The 21,942-nt window shown below is 38.4% G+C and overlaps 1 protein-coding gene across 1 annotated transcript in view; it reads left to right on the top strand.

Annotated features, from left to right (window-relative positions):
• Positions 1-6,421: 6,421 nt before the first annotated feature.
• Positions 6,422-21,942, top strand: part of rnd2 (Rho family GTPase 2) — a 33,514-nt gene continuing 17,993 nt past the window's right edge. The window contains exons 1-2 of the mRNA XM_026164326.1: positions 6,422-6,748; positions 7,229-7,316. Coding sequence (XP_026020111.1) covers positions 6,647-6,748; positions 7,229-7,316 — 190 coding nt within the window. The 5' untranslated portion in view covers positions 6,422-6,646. The remainder of the gene's footprint in view (positions 6,749-7,228; positions 7,317-21,942) is intronic.

The following is a 21,942-nucleotide window of genomic DNA, read 5'->3' on the forward strand; positions in this document are numbered from 1 at the left end:
CGTTCAAGCCTGCTATTCCTTCCAGTCCTCTTAAGAATATTAAGGTGCTGTGGTTAAAGGAAAAAGTAGCTTTAAAAATAGAAAAGCACTTCAAAGAAAGCTGCAGTTAAAGATTAATACAAGATTAACTACACCATGTGACACAAAAATACCACCATAGACTCAGTAGGCTTTTCATTTTAGGCACTGAATTATATAAACATGTTTATTTAATATTTCTTTTAGCAGGAATGTGTTGGCTGTTTACTGCAGCCTGTTTAACAGTGAGGTTTGTGGAACACCAGGAGCCACAGGAAACGTCTGTTTATGCTGCCTATTCTGCAGTAGGATTTGCAGGAACTTTGGACCTGCTTACTGCTCATTGTTGTAACTTCCCTGCACAGACAGCTCAGAAAAAAATATGAGCTTGTGTTGAGGTCAAGCCAGTGTTTGATGAAACGATATAACCTGCTTTGTGTTATCCTTCCACAGAAAGGAGGATCCAGAGCCACGGGGCAGGATGACTCTTCCAAAAGTGGAACACTGGCACTCATAACATTCCCAGCTTTACTGTGAATATTATTCGCTGTATAATTTTAGAATTTTTTAGAAGCTTGTTGCGAACAAAAACATACAGCAAGTAGCACACGCAGCTGCTTATATTTTGTCCCAAACAGAAACATTTCCACTCATCAGCTCAATGCCTTTAGAGTTGAGGGCCTAGCCCAGTGTTCAGAGAGCTGTGACCACAAGAGGAGTGGTGAGACACCTTGTGGCTGTAAAGTGCCACTCAGCACAAACTCAGCAATCAATATCCCACAGCAGTGTAATGATGTAGGATGCAGGCATTATTGATCTGTCACTTTGACACAATGTTATAAGGCAGATGTCTATTGTTTCCCAACAGCACTGAGCCACTCTGTACATCGCTATGTTCAGGTTTCTCACATCTGAGAGGCCTTTCTTCACTTTAACTATGACAAGTCAGGAAAATGGCTTCATGTAGCAGCGACAAAGGGGCTTCGAAAACATGTCCATCACAGAATAGGCTTGCAATTAAAGGAAAGTAGGACCAAAGATGTACTGGACACCTGGTGTAGTGTGGAGACTTTCTCTATTGTCTAAGTAGGTTACTGAATGCACTATGTTGCTCGGTGGTGTAATTCAGCCTGAATAAAGTACTGTGTCACCACACTGCCAGGAAATAATAGACCGAGTCTGCAGGGAGTCTGGCTAGTCACCGAGGATGTGTGTGTGTGAACTACAAACACACACATATTTTCATTTCCATTAAAACTGGGCAAATTGTGGGACTAACAACAAATCTATGAGAAAAAAAAATCAATGAGAGCTCACTTAAACCCTCCACGTGGCTGTCAGCATGAATTATTACTGCAAATGTATGAAATGAATACAGCTGTGTGGCTATGGTGACTTATCAGCTTATTGGTGAATGTTTTTACCTTGTTAATAAAACAAAGGTAGTTTTTTTCCTGTATGGTTTGGTTACATTATCCTTGAGGAGGAAATCATTTTCAGAACTGGCTTCTTGCTTAATCTGTGGTTTCAGCCCTTTTTGCTTATGAACCCTATCATTAAGATAAGGTTCATAGGCAACTATTTTTGACTGTGGATTGTGAAAAGTTAAACTGTTACTTTGAATTTATCCTACTCTGGCTGTATCATATCGATTCTCTTCAGGGACTTGAAGAGTAAAATTCTTTTCACTATTTAAGATTTTATCTTGACCAGTTCAAACCCCAAGAATCAGAATCTCCGTGACAGACCTATGATCTGTGCAATTTCTGTGACGGGAGGAGGTTAAGAAGCTAATTGTGCTAAAAAGTGTATGTGTGTGCCTTAATCCATTAGATCCACCCAAAACTTTTTGATCTTAGCATTACAGGTACAACTGCCACAAAGGCTGACCTGGAGGGAGGTTCGAAATGCGAGTATTTCAAAGCAAAAAGGCAACACGGTTCAGTTTTTATGTTGGGTTTGAAATAAAATGCAGACTGTAATAATTTCACTGTAAAGCCTTCAGTCTCAATCAGTTGTACTTGGCACATTTACAGAAACTGAAAGCTTGGAAATAAGATGATCACCCACTGGGCATTTCCAAAAATTGGTTATAGTTTGGTGTCGAATGATCCACTGCCATATCTGCACTATTAATCCATGGGTGTAATGAATTTGCTGGCTGAGTAGACTGTCAAGCATCTCTTAGCATTTAGCAGTATTCAGCACAGTCATAATGATAAACTGGCAATGGCAGGTAAAGCAGACTGAACCGTCAACATTACGGTGAATGCAAATCTCCCACTTTTTACTACAAACACTTTTATGCAAATAAATGCAATGTGGGTAATGTGAGTGGTTTGTGCATTCTGCAGAGTAAGGCTGTCTCTTTTTCTTGTGTGAGGTATTGTTTCCCTCGTGTTCAGCTATTTTAACAAACCAGGTCTCCAGGTCCCTTAACAGAGGTATGCTGTTTAAGTAAAATTAAACTCCATGAAATCTTTAGATATAGTTATTATAATGCACACAAGTTTTCTTAAACTGATAATGATCTTGAAAACATCCTAAATTTCTGCATGCTACAGGTCTTTGTTCCCCGAGTAAAACAAAACAAAAGCCTGCTTTAAAAATGAATGAATACTGCCACCTGCTGCTCTAATGACTCCAACATGAAGCATTTACTTTTTTAAAGATTCATTTCACTCAAATTAATTGAAATAAATATACATAGTACACAGGGCAAAACAAATTGTACAATTCCAACAAGTTTGAAAGTCAATATTTGGTATGAGCATCTTTATTCTTCAGCACAGCCTGAACTCTCTTTCTCATCATTTCTTTTTTCAAGAATAGTTCTCCAGGCCTCTTGAGGGACATTCAAAGCTGTTCTTTGGATGTTGGATGTCTTTTGCTCTGTTCTCTCTCAAGATGAGGTCCAAGCTCTCGGAAAGCCAATCCATTGTTTGTTTTTCTGTTCAGGTATGCTTTTAATAGCACTGCTAAATTATAGCCCCAAACTATGAAAGAGGACCATGTTTTACAGATAATCGTAGACAATCACAGTTTTACCTTTCTCCGGACTTCTTTCATACATATTGATGATAAGTTGAATGAAAATGTTCAAATATGGATTGATAAGACCGTAAGGCCTGATGTCACTAATTTTCAATCCAGTTCCTGTGTATGTTGGCATATTTCAACCTTTCTTCCTGTTTCTCTTCCTTAGGAATGGCTTCCTGACATCCACTCGTCTATTGACACCATTTCTAATGAGGCTTCTGAAAACTGAAGAGCCACATGCATCTCTCAGGTCCTGTGTTTGGTCTTTGCTGAATTCTTTCCTGTTTCTAGGACATGAGATTTAGATACTTTTGAAATGCTGTAGATAGTTTTTTAGGCCTGCCACTTCTTCTTTTATTCCTTATTTGTTGAGTTTCCTCAGTTTCTTAAGGACGATTTGCACACTATGCAGAGATGTTCTAAGTTTTCAGCTAATAGCTCTTGGGGAATTGCCTTGGTGGTGCAAAACTGTCGAATTGTATTATCTTTCTCATTTTTTATAGATTCAACTAAAAAAAAAGGGCATCAAATCGTAATTTTGCAAAAAAAAACCCCAGTTTGTAACAAATTGCCTAAAGAGACATTTTGAAATGGATCCTTTGTTTTTTTTGTTATGTTTAGACAAAACACTGATTCATTCCATGCAAACAGTTACAGAAGGCCTGTAACCAAGATAACATATAAACCCTGGCAGAATACTTTCAACATATTGTTGTGGTATGATACATAATGAAACACGGTAACACAAATGTTAATATTTAGCTCAGGTGTGCATAAGCGAGTTATCCAATGTAGAATGCAGAGGAAGGCAAAATGAACAAAAACGATGGTAAAGCAAGACAGGAAATGAAAATATTGCACAAAAAGCAATATCAACAAAAGATGGATACAAGGTAACCAAACAGATCATCTGACAAAAGCAAAGATACTCTGAATTTACCCAGATTACATTTTTTGAGCTTTTCATATGTTTTAGGGCCTTGTTTTTTCAGCACTTACTTCCACCTTTATAATATATCAGCGTTATCTCTATATTACCATATTCTATATTCTAATCTTCCCCAGATGTATTTATTATTAAGACTTATGTCTGATTTTTAATCTCTTTAATTAATTTATATAATTGCTTATTACTGCAAATCATTGTAATTTTATTAATTTTTTTTATGCAGTTTTAATTATTGGCCTATTAGTCATCTGTGAAGCACTGAACTGCACTAAGATTCATCAAATGTGCTATAGAAAATAAGATTTGATTGAGTAATTGGTACTGATGTTTCAATTTATCCTGTATTGGTATTTTTGCAAATGATATCGTTGAACACTGAGTGGTAGATGCAGTCAGACAGTCAAAGCCCTCATAATCAAGACCACAAATAGTTAAATAGTTAATATTTTAAACACGATTGTAAGCATTTCCTTGATTTTTTTCTCCCACGTTTTACAGGCTGTGACTAGAATAGAATCTACCTAGCTACCACACTAGGTTTACTGATGTAGACCCAGTGTAAAAATACTTTTATGATGCTTTTATCAAAATTATAGATAAACATGTGCCCTCTCACAAATTTAGAGAAAAAAGCTGAGACAATCCTTATTTTTTTTTTCTGTTCCATCTCCTCACAGAGAGAGATGCCACCTGGGCCAGAAAAGCTAAATCTGAGGCACACTGGCTGATTTTTAGACAACCTCTTTAATTAAAAAAGGCCTAATCAGAATTCTACCTCAAAAACCACTGAACGCCGTAATGATCCCAACTCCTTTTGGAAAATAATAAAACTTTGTACAGCGATGTAACCACAGACGAGATGTCAGCTCTTAAAGATTCAGGTAATTTAGGTGAAAAATGTGATATTCTAAAGTGCTTCAATGAACTTTTTTTTTTTTTTAAATCTACATCCAGGATTAGAAAAATTTACTGAACAGAGGCATCTGTCTGCTCATAGTCCTATTCGGATTTATTTCTCTCATTAATACAAAAAACTCTTTGAGTAGTTTAAAGTCGCTTATTGCTGCATATTTTTGTTTTCTTAATTCTTGATATGTCTAATCTCTTATTGGCTTGTCCTTAATCTGTGAAGTATTTTGAACTGCACTAACCTGCATTAAAGATGCTAAACAAATAAAGTGTGATTGATTTATTAAGTTTCAGGTAACTTGTATTGGCTTATACGCTTATGACTTGGGGTCACTGCTGTTGTATAGCCCACATTTATATGAGCTGACACTTTTTTTTCGTCCACAAGGAGGCGGTGTCGGTCTTCAAACAACCAGAGTTGAGTCAAGCGCTGTGTCTTGGCACGTGGTACCGCGTCATTTCATTATCTCATTCACAAAAACATTAACTCCCCTGCGGGGCACGCACTTCTAAGGAATATCAACTAATTGAAGGGCTACAAGAGCCATAAAACAGCCCATTCACCTCTAACTACTTAATTTGATGGACTATTTTATCATGGTATGCTGCATTTATTGTATCACCATTAAAAGGTCACGTTGGCATTAAATCGAGGGGCACAATGTCCTGAGCATTTATGCAGCTTTGCCAACAGTGAAATAAGGTTTTACATTTGGTAATTATCATAAGACAAACAGCTATCCCTCCTAAAAATACCTAAAAAGCATTTTAAAAAATATTACATAACAAACATTTAATAATGTATATTCTCAAAGACACATTAGGGCTAATAAGACCATGTAAATCTTAATGGGAAATTGGAATTTACCCCTTTAACTTTTTCACATTATAGTTATAGCTCTATATTTAAAATGATGATAAACACATCCATAAGTTTAAGCCTATTTACAATAATTTATTAGCAAAAAGTATAATTCCTCCCCTGTAGCTGGTCAGTAAGTAAATCAAAACCCATCACAAAACGTTACTGAGCAGGCTTTGAATTTTTGTTATTACGTATTTATTCATTTTATATTAAATAGGCCTTTTTTTAAAAAGGGAAAAGGCAGATTTAAGCAGATGCTCCAATTTTATGTTAAACGCGTTTCATCATGAAATATCACACAGTTAAGTTAATAAAGACATGATACTGAGTCCTTATTAACTTTGAGATAATTAGCTGTAGTCTAACCCTAGTGATATCATTTTTGTGGACTTAATTAGGTTTCTGATGCAACAGAATACAATCACTACAGGCATAAAATAGCACTGATTGGTTTCCATGAACACTGGGTCGCTTTTTCAGTGAAATCATACAAGAGAAAAACAAACCCTGTGAACCATTTGTATAGTTGGACCTTAATTTCTAATAATAATAAGAGCAGCATACAACATGTGAACGATGTGGCTCATATGTGAAAATGAGGAAGGCGTGGCCAGTAAACAAAGTAGCGGAGTTTCCAGGGTGGGCTGTGTGCGTCCTGCTCGCAGTTACGGGAGCGGAGTGTCAGACGGAGTGTGTCAGTGGGACCGGGGCACTGCGCGTCGGACAGCAGAAGCTGGATAAAGCGCACCGGCTCTGCGCATGTATTTGCTAATTTTTCTTCAAAGTGTTGAATTCCGCTGCGCCTCTTATCGGATGCTGGATGCAACACCTTTCCGTGTCAAGAATACACGTCTGACGGACAAACCATGGACAGTCTAGGGAGCCGTTGCAAGATTGTGGTGGTCGGGGATACGCAATGTGGGAAAACTGCGCTCCTGCACGTTTTTGCCAAGGACTGCTACCCAGAGGTAGGTCCAGCTATTAAAAAAAAGTCGAAACTTCGGTCTTTCTGTAGAGGAGGGAACCGCGGAGTTTATGAATAACTACAGCACCGTCATTTAAATGTAACGCTCTACTCGGCAGCTCAGTTTCAGCACTAATCCGGCAGGTTACATCCACCTGTCTAAACACACTAATGCTCAAAGAAGAGAAGGAGAAAGAACCTTAGCGCAGACATGAAATAAAGGACTGTAAAATGACTAAATGAACTGTAGTGTCTCCAATACAGACTACAAAACTTTAAGGCTTTGTCTTTGCTGTGTTTCTAAACATAATATCCCCGAAAGCATTTGAGGCAGCCCAGCTGTGAAATGTGTCTGCCTTTATTGTATTTGTCAGCTGCATCGTTTCAAATGTCATACTCTCAGCAGTCTAATCACAGTCACTATAAACAGAGGCTTATTATGCCCCTTTTCATCGGGTAACTAAAATAAATCTTTTATTTTCAGAACTATGTGCCCACAGTGTTTGAAAACTACACAGCCAGTTTTGAAATAGAGAAGCACCGGATTGAACTGAATATGTGGGACACGTCAGGTAAGACTATTTCACGTCTCTGTCTGTGCTGTGTCTTAGAGGCTGACATTAAATCAATCGTCTCCTAGCCCTGCCGTGGTGTCTGTCCCTGGGTGCGACAGGGTGGCACTGCCTCCAACTCCCTCTCCAACTTTTTCAGCAGTCATCTCTTTGACAAATTGCTTTGACCTAGCCAACTCGAGATGCCTTTTGTTTTTAGACGGTTTTTTTTTGTTTGTTTGTTTGTTTGTTAACTCAGGACATCTGCTAGTGCTGGAAACTTTGGTGCCAGCCATGTCTCTCTGTGTCTTGTGTGTGCATTCTTTCATGAGTTGTCCACTGTGTGTGGCTGCCTCTTCTCATGATCTGGCTCAGGGTCAGGCAACTGTGGGGAGGTGAAAGGGGTTATGGCGTGGATAATTCAGACAGGATGGGCCTGAAGGGACCCGTAACAGCTATAACCATTTAAGAGCTTTCCTCAGATTTAGATGGATGCAGCAGTTGGCTGACATACTGGCTAGTACTGGGCTAATCTTTGTCTGCTCGTTTGATTAAGTTTCCCCATTTTACACATTTTCAGACATCCGATCAAGATTTATATAAAGTTTTGTTTCCTTTGGATATTTTATTAAGTAATTTGCTGACAAATAATTCATCAATGGACTTCATTCCTCAACCCTGTGCGAAATTAATTAATTACGTTTATTTTCAACTCCATACACATTCATTACTTTCAGGGGCTTTCTAAGGGCCATATCATACCGTTCACGGTAATACCGGTATAATGTTGGGCAACGATAAGAAAATGAAATATCGTGATAGAATATGGGTAAAACACGCATGCGCAGTGCCTTTGTTTTCATATGCACATGGCGGAAAAAGCACTGCGGTGACAGAGAATGAGAAGGGCGAAAGCGGAACGTTGAACGAAACAGATGAACCAGAATTGGTTTGTAAAAATGCTGCAACTTCAGTGGTGTGGAACTGGTTTAGCTTTCGTCTGTCAGATACACAACAAAGCACTATTTTTGGTAGAGCATGCTAGCGGCTGTCGTTATTACCGTGTTTTTTGGAAAATACGGCACACTTAAAATCAATCCTTTGATTTTTCTGAAAATCGACAGTGCCCCTTATAATCCCGTGTGCCTTATGTATGAATTCTGGTTGTGTTTACTCACCTCGAAATGATTTTATGTACACAGCGCTCGAAAATCTGTCAAATGTTTTAGTACGACTTTGCTAAGCTACGAAGCTGCACCGCTTGATGGATTGTCGGAGCATTACAACTATAGTAGGCAGGAGCCTCGCTGAGTGATACGTACTGTGCTTCAACATAATATTACCGTATTGTGTGTGTATAACCTCTTTTTAAGATTTCTGGATATTATACATGGTTATGCTGAGGATATGTCGGCCAATTTCCACTGGAAATGCCTTTTGGTTAAACTGTCAGCAAGGAATTTGCACTGTTAAATTTTTATATAACTTTAATGCAAAAAACAGCTTCTTGTTTAAGTGAAAATACATTGATGTTTTTTTTTTTGCATTAATAAAGTTGTGGAGTTTTGTCTAGTGTCAATTATATAGTCAGTTATATCATTATCGCAAATTTTCAAATGTATATCGTGATAAATATTTTTGATCATATCACCCTGCTCTATTTCTAACTTTAATTTTTTCAGTCATTAAAAATGTCTAATTTGAACATGCTGATATGTTCTGAATAACAGCATCAGTGATATCAGTGTATAAGTGTTATTGTTCCATAGAAAGGAATCCACATGTCGGGAGTGTTGTTGAATCACAGTGGAACTTTCTCTGAAAACAAATCATCTTTATTTTAGTGGTGTATGACCAGGCTGTAGGACTCCTGCATGGGAAGCCAGGATCTATCCCTGTCTTGTCAGTGTGGTTAGATTTACAGCTATGTGGATCTGAGATGCTGCATGTCACAGTCTTCTCATGCCAGAGGCTCCTGCCAGTTATCTGACCGGTGACATGGCTCAGTAGTTATAGCAGTCTGTATGGGATCCTTCCAGAGGGAATTCTTTTATGTTACCATAAACATTCCCAAACCTAAAACTGTCTTGGGAGAGACTATGAGAGCATTTTTATGTTACAAGACCAGTCAGCCAAAGAATGTTGTTTTTTCTTGAACCTCATGTCAGCTCCAGAGAGTAAATCTGCTTGAGCCTGTCAGTCAGGGGTTCCAGGCCCTCTCAGGCCCAGGGCTACAACTTAGAAGAGTTCCTTATCTCTCAGCTGTAAGAGTCTAATGTGGGAATGTTGTGCTTCTGTCCATCTTTAAACGCCTAAAGCACCTTTGGCAGTTTTAGACGTTAATCTTCAATCAGGAGCCGCCCACCCTACAACAAACATGACGTCACCCAGCCCACAGGGCAAATGTGTGTGTGCATGTGTGGTTGTTTGCCTATGTGCTTCTGTGTGTGTGCACATTCAGAGGTCCTTGTGTGGTCTGCCATTATTCACTGATTCACGGCAAACACAGATGTTCATATTTTCTCTCAACAAGAAAAATAATTGGCTCACACTTAGATGGAAAAGGCTTTCATCTGAAAAGAATAGCATGTCTCCCATCGTTCCTTTATTTGAGTCTGAGTATTTTATTGCTTCACCCTCTCTCCGCCTACGGCTCCCATTCTCATGCTCTGCTTTAATTTTCTTTCATGTACCATAAGCACCGTCGCCAGCAGTTCAGTGCAGAGACTCTTGGGACTCTCTTGGGTCACACAGTCATTTATCATTTATCATTGATCAAGTATTTCAGACTTTATCAGTTAATTTAAGTAAAATCACAGTGATCAGTGCTATAAAATGTCTTGACATGCCTGGCGTACAGTCATCTTTGGTGAACTTTGACCTGTGAATTTACTCTGTGAGGCTCTTGCAAGTGTTCTTGACAAAGCTGACCTTAAAGGGAACAGACAATGAAAGACCAATAGCTGGTAAACACATGCTGTTATCTGTACAGGTGCAACTACAATCCACTGAACATTTTCATTTTGACCTGTTTGCATCAATCAATTTTCGCGTTGCTCTCCAATTTTTTCCACTCCATTTATACACGCATTATTGTCTCACTTTCAGCCTCTTCTCATAAACTTTTGTCTCCCTTTTAATTGCTGCTGTAGTCTGCACGCTGTGGCCGGGCTCAGTTCACAAAACATTATTGATTGCCGTTTGAGGCGAGGCTATTTAAACAACTTGCTTCTCGCCTGTTTCACATTTCTCCAGTAAGGTTAAATGGATATAATCATTTAGAAATGCTCCCAGCGTTCACTCTTGCATGGAAGTCAACCACTGATTCACGTGGTCACCATAATTTCAGTTCTTCTACTAGGTCTCATCTTTGCAGGATGGGTGAGAACAAAGGTAAGCTGTTTATCTAATTGTAAATCTGTACGTTTGTTCATGTGCAATTTTTATAGAACTCCCTAAACATATGGGTATTTTAAGACGTATTAAGCAGAAACAAGGAGGTCAGACAGCTTATGGGAATCAGAGGGCAACCTTCAGCTGTACTTTGTATTCTTCCCTGCATTCGGCTCTAGACCATCTGGAGAATTAAATCAATTAGACGGTGATTGAATGGAATTCAGAAGAGAAAATAAAAAGAGAAAATAAACACACTATATTTGGATAAATGTGTGTCCATGTTACATGACATGGTGATAGATGGTGTAGTCGGTTTCAGCAGTGCTGTATCTGTTTTTTAATTTATTTTAAAAGCAACATAAGCTGTCAAGTGGTCAAAATGTCAGCGTGGGTCGGTGATAACTTATCAGAGATCATTAGTGATAACTGTTGATGCTCGTGGGCTTCTTTGGTAGTCAGCGAGTCAGGAGCTTTTACTGAGCCTGAGGCAATGAGGCACTCATCCTCTCTTCCCATTATGGTAAAGGTGCCTGAGAAAGATTTCTTGTAGCTTTGGCCTGAGAGTAATACTTCAGTGAGAGGTGTGCATGCTGTTTCTCAAAAAGTCCAATTCATGACAAGTCGGGTTTTCCCAAAGTTCCCACAGCAGTACCTTCTTGTCTGTTTGTGTTTCTCTTCACAGCTGTCTCTCTAATGCCTGACCTGATTCTTTTTTTTTTTCCTGCCTGTCCTGTTTGGATCTTTAGCCATCAGAATTGTTGTCTGAAGGCCAAGAAAGATGCCAAGTGGATTTACTTTGCCAAGTGGATCATCATGGCCTTGCTATATTGGTCCATTTGATTGACCTTTATTATAATTATGTACTGACCTGATTCTCACGTGAAGCCCAACACTTTTAAGTGGCAGTCCACAGGCATCTTGTTTTCCTTTCTTCTTTTGCTGACATCTTTAGTACTAATCGCTCATGCTGTGGTGTTATTTTGCAACTTACTTCCTCGAGCTCGCTTGTCATTCAGATCCTATCTTCATCACTTTTAACCTGAGGAGTTCAGTAAATGAAATTTCTGAGCTTCTGTTGATTTTTCTGTGTCGGATCAGCAATGTTGTTTATAGTTTCCGATTCCAAGCACATTGTTCTTTCTCTGTTTATTTCCAACAAAGTTCTGTCGCTGCTGGGAACACTGAAGCACATCACTTGCAGTGCTGTGGAGGATGTTTTTTCCTGCAACAGACCTGCCTGACTCTGGCTGTTCACAACAAAATGTATAAAAGCTTTGTTGAACTTGTTTCAGTTTGAAGCAGTGCTCTGCAGAGAAGACAGGAAGCAGGAACTTATCTGTATGAAAATGTCACAGATTGTTAATCTACACCTGGATAACAGACTCTTAAATTTAATTACCACTCTTATGAGCTTCCGAGCCCCTAGCCTCTAATGAGTATTCCACAGTTGAAGTTGTGCGCGTTCTCATTAAAAAGCTTCCGTGTGTTTTCACAGTCAGAGGTGTGATTGTTTTTGACTTGAGAGACACTAACAAGTGTGTAACACCACTCCCAGTGCCAGCGCTTCCTTAGTCACAGTCTGGCTGTCTCCCTCCTCTCATACCAACCTTCCAACATTCCTGGTGTCTTTATGCTCTTTAAACTCCACATACTTAGTGCAGTGGACTGGTAGGACATCCAGTGGCCTGTGAAAACATTCCATGTTCAGTGGGTTTTGCATTCCTCAACACTTTCCGCTTGATTAATATTTAATGGACAATGAATGAACTACAATCACAACGCAGAGCAGATATAAAATCAACGGAGTCTCCTCTGCACCCAAACCTACGGCTCACTGGAGGTGGAGGATGCTCAGAATGTTCTATCAGACCTGATATTATCTGAGTAGGGACTATGCTGATCACTAGAGATAACTTTGTCTGCTCTTGGCTTGTATAGTCTTTCAGCTCACCCTCTCTGAATTACCACTGCAGGACTCAACATTAAATATTTAAATACATAAATTCTTAGATTTCTTCACTTTCCTCTGAACAAGTTCCAATTTTAGTTGCTCTATAGGTCATTGGACTTGTTGGAAAGTAGCTGCAGACTGTAAATGCACCTTTTGTTTATTTTTGTCAACACCCTGATGGGAGGATGACGACATCATTTCAAACGCTGTTCACAAGTTGTTCATACTCTTTGCTGAACCAGCCCAGGGCAATAGCTGCCTAAACGAAAACAGGTTTTGATGATGCACAGAAAGCTGGAAGGCACTCACCTGCACTGGGAACCTGTTCCAGCTTGACAGTTTCAGGTAATGAGTAAACAGAAGAAGTGCAAGGCTGGTGAAATACTGTAACCTGAAATAACCGTTTGTGTCTCTAATTAAACAAACAATTGTTGAAGAAGTTTAAAAAGTCTGGTTTCACACACAAGTTTTTGCTCACAAACAGCATACAATGCGACAATTATCTTTTATATTATTTCAATTTTTAAAGAAGTTATAGAAATGGTTACAAAATAGTTCATTCCTATGATCAGATATTTCATTAATATTGTAGAATCTAGAGTAAAAGATCAGATTTTTGGTTTTTTTCCCCCATTAATAGCCTGTCTTTATTCCATGTTCTGGTGACCCATCAAGCTTTAAAACTACCATTCACTGTTTTGTTAGTTGTTTTAAATTTATTTGCATTTGTGAAAAACTGATTTAAAAAGAAGCTGTAACCTGGATGTTCACTGGCTACACCGGAAGAGCCCAAGAACTAGCTGTTGCTGGTCCACTGGCCACTTGGCTAGCGTAAAAGACTATTTGGTTTTTCTCAGATATTCAGTTTACTAACATGTGAGACAAGAAAAGTAACAAATTGTTACTTTTTAGGGCGTGATAAGTCATCAGCTGGCATTTTGGTAAGTATTCTACTTTCATCCAGGTGACTAATTTGGATTACTTCAACAAAGGCACGCACCATCCTTGGTGGATGAATCCCTAGGATCCACTGATGATCCCTTGATTTATACTGAATGACGTTAACATGACTTTCAGTTTTATATCTCAAACTGATGGTTGCAGGGTGTAGTGGTTAACACAATCAACTTGCATGCAACAGATGCCCACTTTGGCACAAGGAGGAGGCACAAATCCAGCATCAGAGGACCGCAAGCAAGTGGTTGTGTCAGGAAGGGCATCCAATTTGAGTCCTGCATTAGCTCCATGTGCTGTGTTAAACACTTGGGAAATAAGGGATCAGATGAAAGTACTTAGTTTAATATCTCAAACTCATGCCCTTAGTTAGAGAGATTAGTTTAAGACTAATACTTTTTTGTCTCAGTTAGCAGGATGATCAAGATAGACAGCGTTTAAGCTTACTACAAAGACATTCATTTTGACTTTGTAAGCATTATAGTGTTTAGCAGAGCACCTCAGTGCCTAAGTAAGACATCAAAGAGCTACTCGGCAAACATTTAAACTCTGAACAACCATCTGCTGATGTTTTTTTTGTCATTTTCTATGTTTAAATTGTTCCAAAATTAAAGTTTAACTGATGTTGTGCACCTTACCTCAATGACGGTTCGAGGTAGTCCTTGAACGCACTGAAGCACTGGCATCAATGGGTTTATCATACTGACATCAGGGACAGAGAGGCAATAGTTGTAACAGTCCAACCGTGTAACAGATGAGACAGAACTCAGATGTACATAAATGTAAATGGCTTAAAAATTCTGTTTATTTATGTATGTTAAAATGGTCTATAAACAATGTCAACATCTGTCTATGTTTCTGTTTTTTCAGGATAATGATGTTGGCTGCAGACTCTAGATAAAGCATAACAATTCATCTCAGGTGTAACTCTGGATATTTTTTTTGTAGAAAAGAATCCACATTTCAAGCTTACTGGCTATTTTTATTTTCATGGAAGCACGATTGGCACGGTTTGGGGAAAAATACTAGATTTGTGACTGTTGGAATTTTGCAAAGCTTGTAAATAGATTTTGGTCTTTGTACCTCCAAGTCAATTCTATTTAATTGAGTTTTATTTATAGAATGCCATTTCATAACAACAGCTGCCTCAAGACACTTTCTGGTGTAAGGTAAAGCCCTTTGACAGTCTCCATACACAGATACTGAAATGCCTGTGAGGATATTTTTGGAGGAGGGTCTATCACTCAGTCCTTTAGGGCTTCCTGAGCATGATAACAGAATGTATCTTCTGGTCCCTTTATGTCAACCACATGATTTTAATTTTGGGATGAGCCTGCAGTCTTTTTGGTAATAAAGTTAGCAGATAAACCTGCAAAACAAACAAAAACCCTGTTAATTATAATACTATATCTTAGAAATAGAGAGGTAGGTCTACCTCGTGTTGTAAATAACTGAGAGAAATTTAGACTAATCTTTGCTTCCTTTTTCTTCTTCGTCTTTTAGAACAAACTCTACCCCTAAACTTTTTGAAAAATGATGGCCTTGTGCATAGTGCTTCACTCCATTGCACCATGACTTTGTGAGTGGGTTTGTAAACAATCGCTTCAAGACAGCTGGCACTCCTGGCTTCTGGGCTGGATGCCTTTATTCTGGAGCAGGCAAGCAGTACTTTGTGAATTATAGTTAGATTGTATCAAGGAATCAATAATCAATGGCTCTCTTTACATTAAAGGAGGTGTGGGAGAAGATTAAGGAAGCTAAAAGAGAACAAGTGAAGAGTTGAATTCATGCATCTTTATCTGTGTACTATCGGTTTATCCCCCCTCTTTTTGTTCAGCTGTCGATGTTCTCCATCTCTGACTGCCCATTAGTCAAGACATCACTGCGTTGGGGTCACTAGCAGTTAGGAATGTGTTAAGCAAGAGGTGTGCAGAAATGCTGCATGAAGGCAGCCAGGCACACTGATGGAACAAACAGGCTGTAATTACCACACAAAATGTCTGCTCTCTCAGTGAAACTTTGATACACACACACACACACACACACACACACACACACACACACACACACACACACACACACACACACACACACACACACACAGAGTGCAAACTGATGTTCTGTACTACATGTGCTTACATATTCCTACCCATTTTTACATGCATACAAAAGCACCTCGAGTTGTCCAAATGCCCATCTGCCCAGCACTTCTGGCAGGTCCCAGAGGCTGTAGCATCCGAGTCCTTATGACCTTCTTCAGTGAGAGGAACCTGTAAATGTGCCCATGGATACAGCTATAAGCTAAGACTCATCAGCACACGTTCCTTCACCGCATCTCAGCCTCCGTGAACTGTCAGCTTAATGTGGAGCACCAGGCAAAAGTGTATAATCTGCTTAAATAGTATGTCCACTGCTGAACAGTACTGCACACTGCTGATAGGCTGCATATGGCTTTTACTTAGCACATTTATACAATGACATATTAACTAAGTACAGTGATAAGTTATTAGGCACTGAACATTCACTGGATAGAATTAAAAGAAGTCTTTTAGAGTCTTAAAGCTTTTGATGAGTTCATACTGACTCTTAAGTCTTGCCACGCTGTGCTACTGACAGAAAAGGCTTAAGCTATTATAATGACAGATGCACAAAAAGTAATCAAATTTTGATTGCAGCTGTTTTTACTAAAAATGACACAGAATCAAAGGGACGAGGAGTGCAACATGAGAATATATTAATATTAATAGTGTTGATGCATATTATTTTCAGTGGTTGATAGAACTGGTAATGTTAGACAATACTTATAAGTGATAAGACCTATAAATAAGCATTTTTAAAAAAGATTATATCGAGTACAAAAAATATCACATAGCATATTTATTAATATTGCCTAAACCATATGACAAGGCATATAACTAATATTACAGGTTATTTAAAATGTATATGTACAGGTAGTCCACATATCATGACTTATAAATAGGCCTGTTCTTTGTAGTTTTTCACAACTAGTGGTAAGATGTTTTATTTCTTATGTCTAATTATTGTCTTATCAGTCTTCTGTGAAGCACTTTAAACTGTAACAACCTGGATAAAAGGTAATATACAAACAGGTGATTGATAATATGAAGAAATGCTTAAATGTGTTTGTTGTCCTTCTTTCCTAATACTTGTGTATGCATAAGAGGACACAGGCAAAACACATTTCCTATTACTGGTTATTGCTATTCTGTCGATTGAAAGTTGAAGGCAGTGAGGGCAGTAAAGAAGACAATGAGCAGGTACAGCTATTTTATTTGAAAAGAAAATGCATTTGACACCTTTGTTAGATGCGGCAAATGAAATGTTTTTGTAAAAAACAATTTAATTTTGTTTCCCAGGTCAGCCTAGATGTGCATCCTGTGACTTTATTTAACTTGAAACCTCAATATCCGATTAACTGAACCACACTTGGGCAGCACAAACAAATCGTGCCGCCTAATGCATCATGATTGCAAACTGCAACAGCAGTAGTCTTTGTTCAGAGTTATCCATTAGCTCTCAATGAAATACAATTCAGTGGTAAAGGCCGAGCAAAGAAAAAGGGAAATCCACATCAATCAGACGACCCCGTATGAGGAAGCACTTGGCAACAGTGGGAAGGAAAAACTCCCTTTTAACAGGAAGAAACCTCTGGGAGAACCAGGCTGAGGGAGAGACCATGCCTGGTTGGGGATGAGGGGTGGAAGACAGGACAAAACACAGACTGAGGAAGAGAGTCAGAGATTAATAATAACTCATGATTAAATGCAGAGTGCTGTATAAACACATGGTGAGTGAAAAGAGGTGAAACAAGGTCCATTATGTGAAGCCTCCTGCCTAGCCCCAAGCCTGTTGTAATATAGTGTGGGAGGGTTCAGGGTCACCTGATCCAGCCTTAACGGTAAACTCATTCAAAAAGAGAGGTATGCTCTTCTTTCCATTCTACTTTTAAATATTATAGGCCTGCAGTCTGAGAGCAAAGTCCTTTAATGGGAAGATATGGTAATACGATGTCTTTAAGATACGATGGTGCCTGATTATTCAAGGCTTTGTGTGTTAGGAGAAGGATTTTAAATTCAATTCTAGGGTTAACAGAGAGCCAGTGAAGAGAAACCAATATAGGAGAAATATACTCTCTCTTTCTACTCCCTGTCAATACTCTTGCTGCAGCGTTTTTGATCAACTGAAGGCTTTTTAGGGAGTTTTTAGGACAACCTGATTATAATAATCCAGCCTAGAAGTAAAAAAATGCATGAACAGCATCAGTCTGAGACACGATTTTTCAAATTTTTGAGGTACTGTGTAAATGCAAGAAAACAGTCCCACATAATTGTTTAATATACACACTGGAGGAAATATCCTGGTTAGAAATGACTCCAAGATTCCTCACAGAGGCCAAGGTAATGCCTTCCAGAAGTAAGTATCTGGTTAAACACAGTAAAAAGATACAGTAACCTCTGTTTTATCTGAATTTAGGAAATTAGAGGCCATCCAGGACTTTATGCCTTTAAGACATTTCTGCAGTTTAACTAATTGTTGTGTAACTTCTGGCTTCATGGATAAAGCTGGGTATCATCTGCATAGCAATGAAAAGGCTATGCCATATAATGTTACTGCCTAGGGGAAACATGTATAATGTAAACAGAATTGGTCTTAGCATAGAACCGTGGAAATCCACAGTTAACCTTAGTGTGTGAGACTACTGCCTCTCCATTTACAAGAACGAACTGGAGTCTCTAAAATAGATATGATAGAAACCACTGCAGCGAAGTAACTTAAACACTACTTAACATCGCATGCTCGAAACTCTGTAAAAATATTATGGTGAATGGTACTGAATCCTGCACAGAGATGAGTCAACTGTCACTAAAGCTGTTTCTGTACTGTGATGAGCTCTGAAATCTGATGGAAACTCAGTTGACTGTTTTATCACTACTCTTTCAAGAATTTGTGAGATTAAAGGAAGGTTGGAGATTGACCTATAATTAGCTGAGACAGCTGGGTCAAGTGATGGCTCTTTAAGTAATGGTTTAATTACGGCCTGTGGTACGTAGCCCAGTTATAGAGATAGATTGATCATATTTAAGATTGAAGCATTACTTAATTAATGGTAGGACTTCTTTGAGCCGTCTTGCAGGAATGGAATCTGATTGATATGTTGATGGTTTGGAGGAAGTAATTGCAAACCTTAACTCAAAAAAATGAATTGGAGAGAGAATCTAAAAAAATATCAGTTGTATTGAAAATACCTCTACATAATGATATGTCTGGGGTGGTTATGAGCATTCTTTCTCTAATGGTTAAAGTTTTATTTGTGAAGAAATTCCTTAAGTCATTACTAGTTAAGGTTAAAGGAATGCTTGGCTAAACTGAACTCAGACTTTTTGTCAGCCCGGCTACAGTGCTTAAAGAAACCTAGGGTTGTTGTTGTTTTCAATCAGTGATGAATAGTGAGATGTCCTAGGTTTATGGAAGGCTTTTTTTATATAGAGCAACAAATTCTTCTTCCAGGCTAAATGAAAATTTTCTTAATTAGTGAGATGCCATTTCCCTTCCAATTTATGAGTTATCTGCTTTAAGACGCACTGCTTCTGTCTCTATTTTTGATCTGTACCAGCTTCTAAGGGAAATGTCTGTTATTTAGGCTATGTGACTGTGTCTGGAGCTTTGCAGACAGACTGAAAATCTCATAAAGTTCATTGCTGTGTGTGGTGCCTATCATATTGTTCCATTATTTTTATACTGTAATTTGATAGCAGCAATAGCAGATTTAACTAAATTAAGATTAGTTTTCTGATACTCTTTCTGATATTTGTGTTTTTTAAAAGAAAGCACACAATACATAGAAAAAAAGAAACGAGTCATGGATATCGTGTGATCGAGTGACGATGGGAATAGCTACAGCGTTGACACTTTAATCTTAATGTTTCTCAGCTGACCAGAGACATAATGGGTGCTGTCGAAGGACGCACAGGCAGCAGCTGGGGCACAATGAGGCTGAAAAGTGCATCTGCTGCCTCAATCAGTACTCAAAGAGGTTGGGGGAATGAGGGCTTGAAGTGACTAGAAAGAATAGTGGGTGTGTTTACCATGAGAGCAGGTTGTGAGAGCAGGAAGTGTTCACTAGATTGACATCTAGAGAAAGGAAACAGAAGGAGCAAAAAAGGAGAGGTATACATCTGTGCTTTTCCCACATTTGTGGGCTTTGTGTTTTAAGGCTTGTCTTTGGGGATCTGTCCCATTCCTTGGTCCTTGACACACAAATGCCACTTTTTTTTTCAAACTGCTGTAACCTCTCCAAACAGTTGTCTATACATACATATGACAATATGAAAGAGTCATTATGAATTTATTGCAGTGCTTGTATCAGTTGATTCTGTTAACTCTGCAATTCTGTAACCTTCACTGACCTGAATTAAAAGGATGTAAATGATACAGATATACTGTACCTCTTCCTTTAACCCCATTCCAACAATTGTATCTCTAAAAATCAACTCTCCAAACACACTTTCAAAATGATTCTTACAAAGGCTTTATTGTATTACTTAAACAAGGTAAAATTACACTCACATTATTAGGTGTACCTGTTCAACTGCTCTTTAACACAAATATCTAATCAGCCAATGACACCCCAACAACCAATGGTTCTAGGTATGTAGACAATTTCACAATGACCTGTTGAAGTTCAAACTGAACATCAGAATGAGGAAGAAAGATGGTTTAAGTGACTTTGATTGTGGCATGGTTGACAGGCTGGTCTAAGGATTTCTGAAATCTACTGGGATTTTCTCACACAGTCTTGAGGATTTACAGAGAACTGTTTGAAAAAGAGAAAATGTCCAGTGAGTGTTCTGAGTGAGAATGCCCTGTTTATGCCAGAGGTCAGAGGAGAATGGCCAGAATACTTCCAGATAACAGGAAATCAGCAATAACTCAAATAAACACTCATTATAACCAAAGTATGCAAAAGAGGATCTTTGAACACACAACGCATCAAACCTTGAACCAGATGGGCTACAACAGCAGAAGATGACACTTGATGTCATTTCTGTCACCTAAGAACAGGAAACTGAAGGTACAAGTTACACAGGGTCAGCAAAATCGGACAAGAGAAGACTGGAAAAACATTGTCTTTGTTGTTGCTGACCATCTCTACCTTTTATGACACAGTGTACCCATGTTCTCATGTATGCTTCCAGCAGGATAACATGCCATGTCACAAATGATCTCAAACTGGTTTCTTATACATGACAGCGAACTAACTGTACTAAACAGCTTCCACAGTCACCAGATCTCACTTCGATAGAGTAGCTATTGGATGTGGTGGAATGGGAGAGTGACGTCAAGGATGATAAATTTGCTTTAACTAAGACGATCAGGTCAACATGGACCAAATTCTCTGAGGAATGTTTCTGACAGCTTGCTGAATTTATGCCATAAAGAGGATCCAACGCTGTGTTATAAGTCATGTATAAGTGGCCAGCCAGCGTAAAAAACAGCACCAATAATAAGAATATTACTAGTATTACCTAATAATATTACCCAATCCACTTAGTAAAGTAGATTCAGTACTAGCGGTTGGTGCTTAAATATTTATACAATCATAAAGCACCTTTATGTCATCATAATGCACTCTACCTACTCCCCTCATCAGCAGCACATACACATTGATGTCTTGTCTTATACTTCGCTGCACCCCCTCAGTCTGTGCACCTCAGTCTTTTCCAGAGGGTGATTGGCTGTGTCGGCATTATCCTTAAAGAGATGGTGAGTGACTACAAAAAGGGAAGTAAAAATGTCTTTTTAATGTCCTCCATCACTCGTTCTAAGTGTCTGCCCACACAAAAGAATCCAGTGACACACCAAGAAATTATTGATCATATATAAGTTACTTGAAGGGCATATTAAGATGACCAGGTGAGCTGCAGCTTTCTTAGTTTAAAATGTAAGCTTATATATTGTAGCTACATTATTATTGCCCAAATATGCTTTGGCCATTAAGCTTGGTTAAAAGCATCATTTTGCCCATTATATATTCTCATAGAGGAAATTATGTTCTTCTTAATCATTAATTTAACAAATACACAACAGATGATAATTCTATTAAAACTTTTTTGGGCTGCTAATTTTGCTTGTTTAATCTTACCCGGTAACAGTAAAAATTAATTACGCTTAATACATATTTATGCAGGTTTTAATTAAATGTCTCACAAGAATGTAATATAAAACAAAGTAGGAGTGCATGTTTTATTTAAAAAATGTAATGACTAAAAAAAAAATCACTGTGTAACCTGGAGAAGTAATAGCATTACAGTAATATCTAATACC

The sequence above is a fragment of the Astatotilapia calliptera genome, chromosome 4, assembly GCF_900246225.1.
Source record: "Astatotilapia calliptera chromosome 4, fAstCal1.2, whole genome shotgun sequence".
Lineage (NCBI taxonomy): Eukaryota > Metazoa > Chordata > Actinopteri > Cichliformes > Cichlidae > Astatotilapia > Astatotilapia calliptera.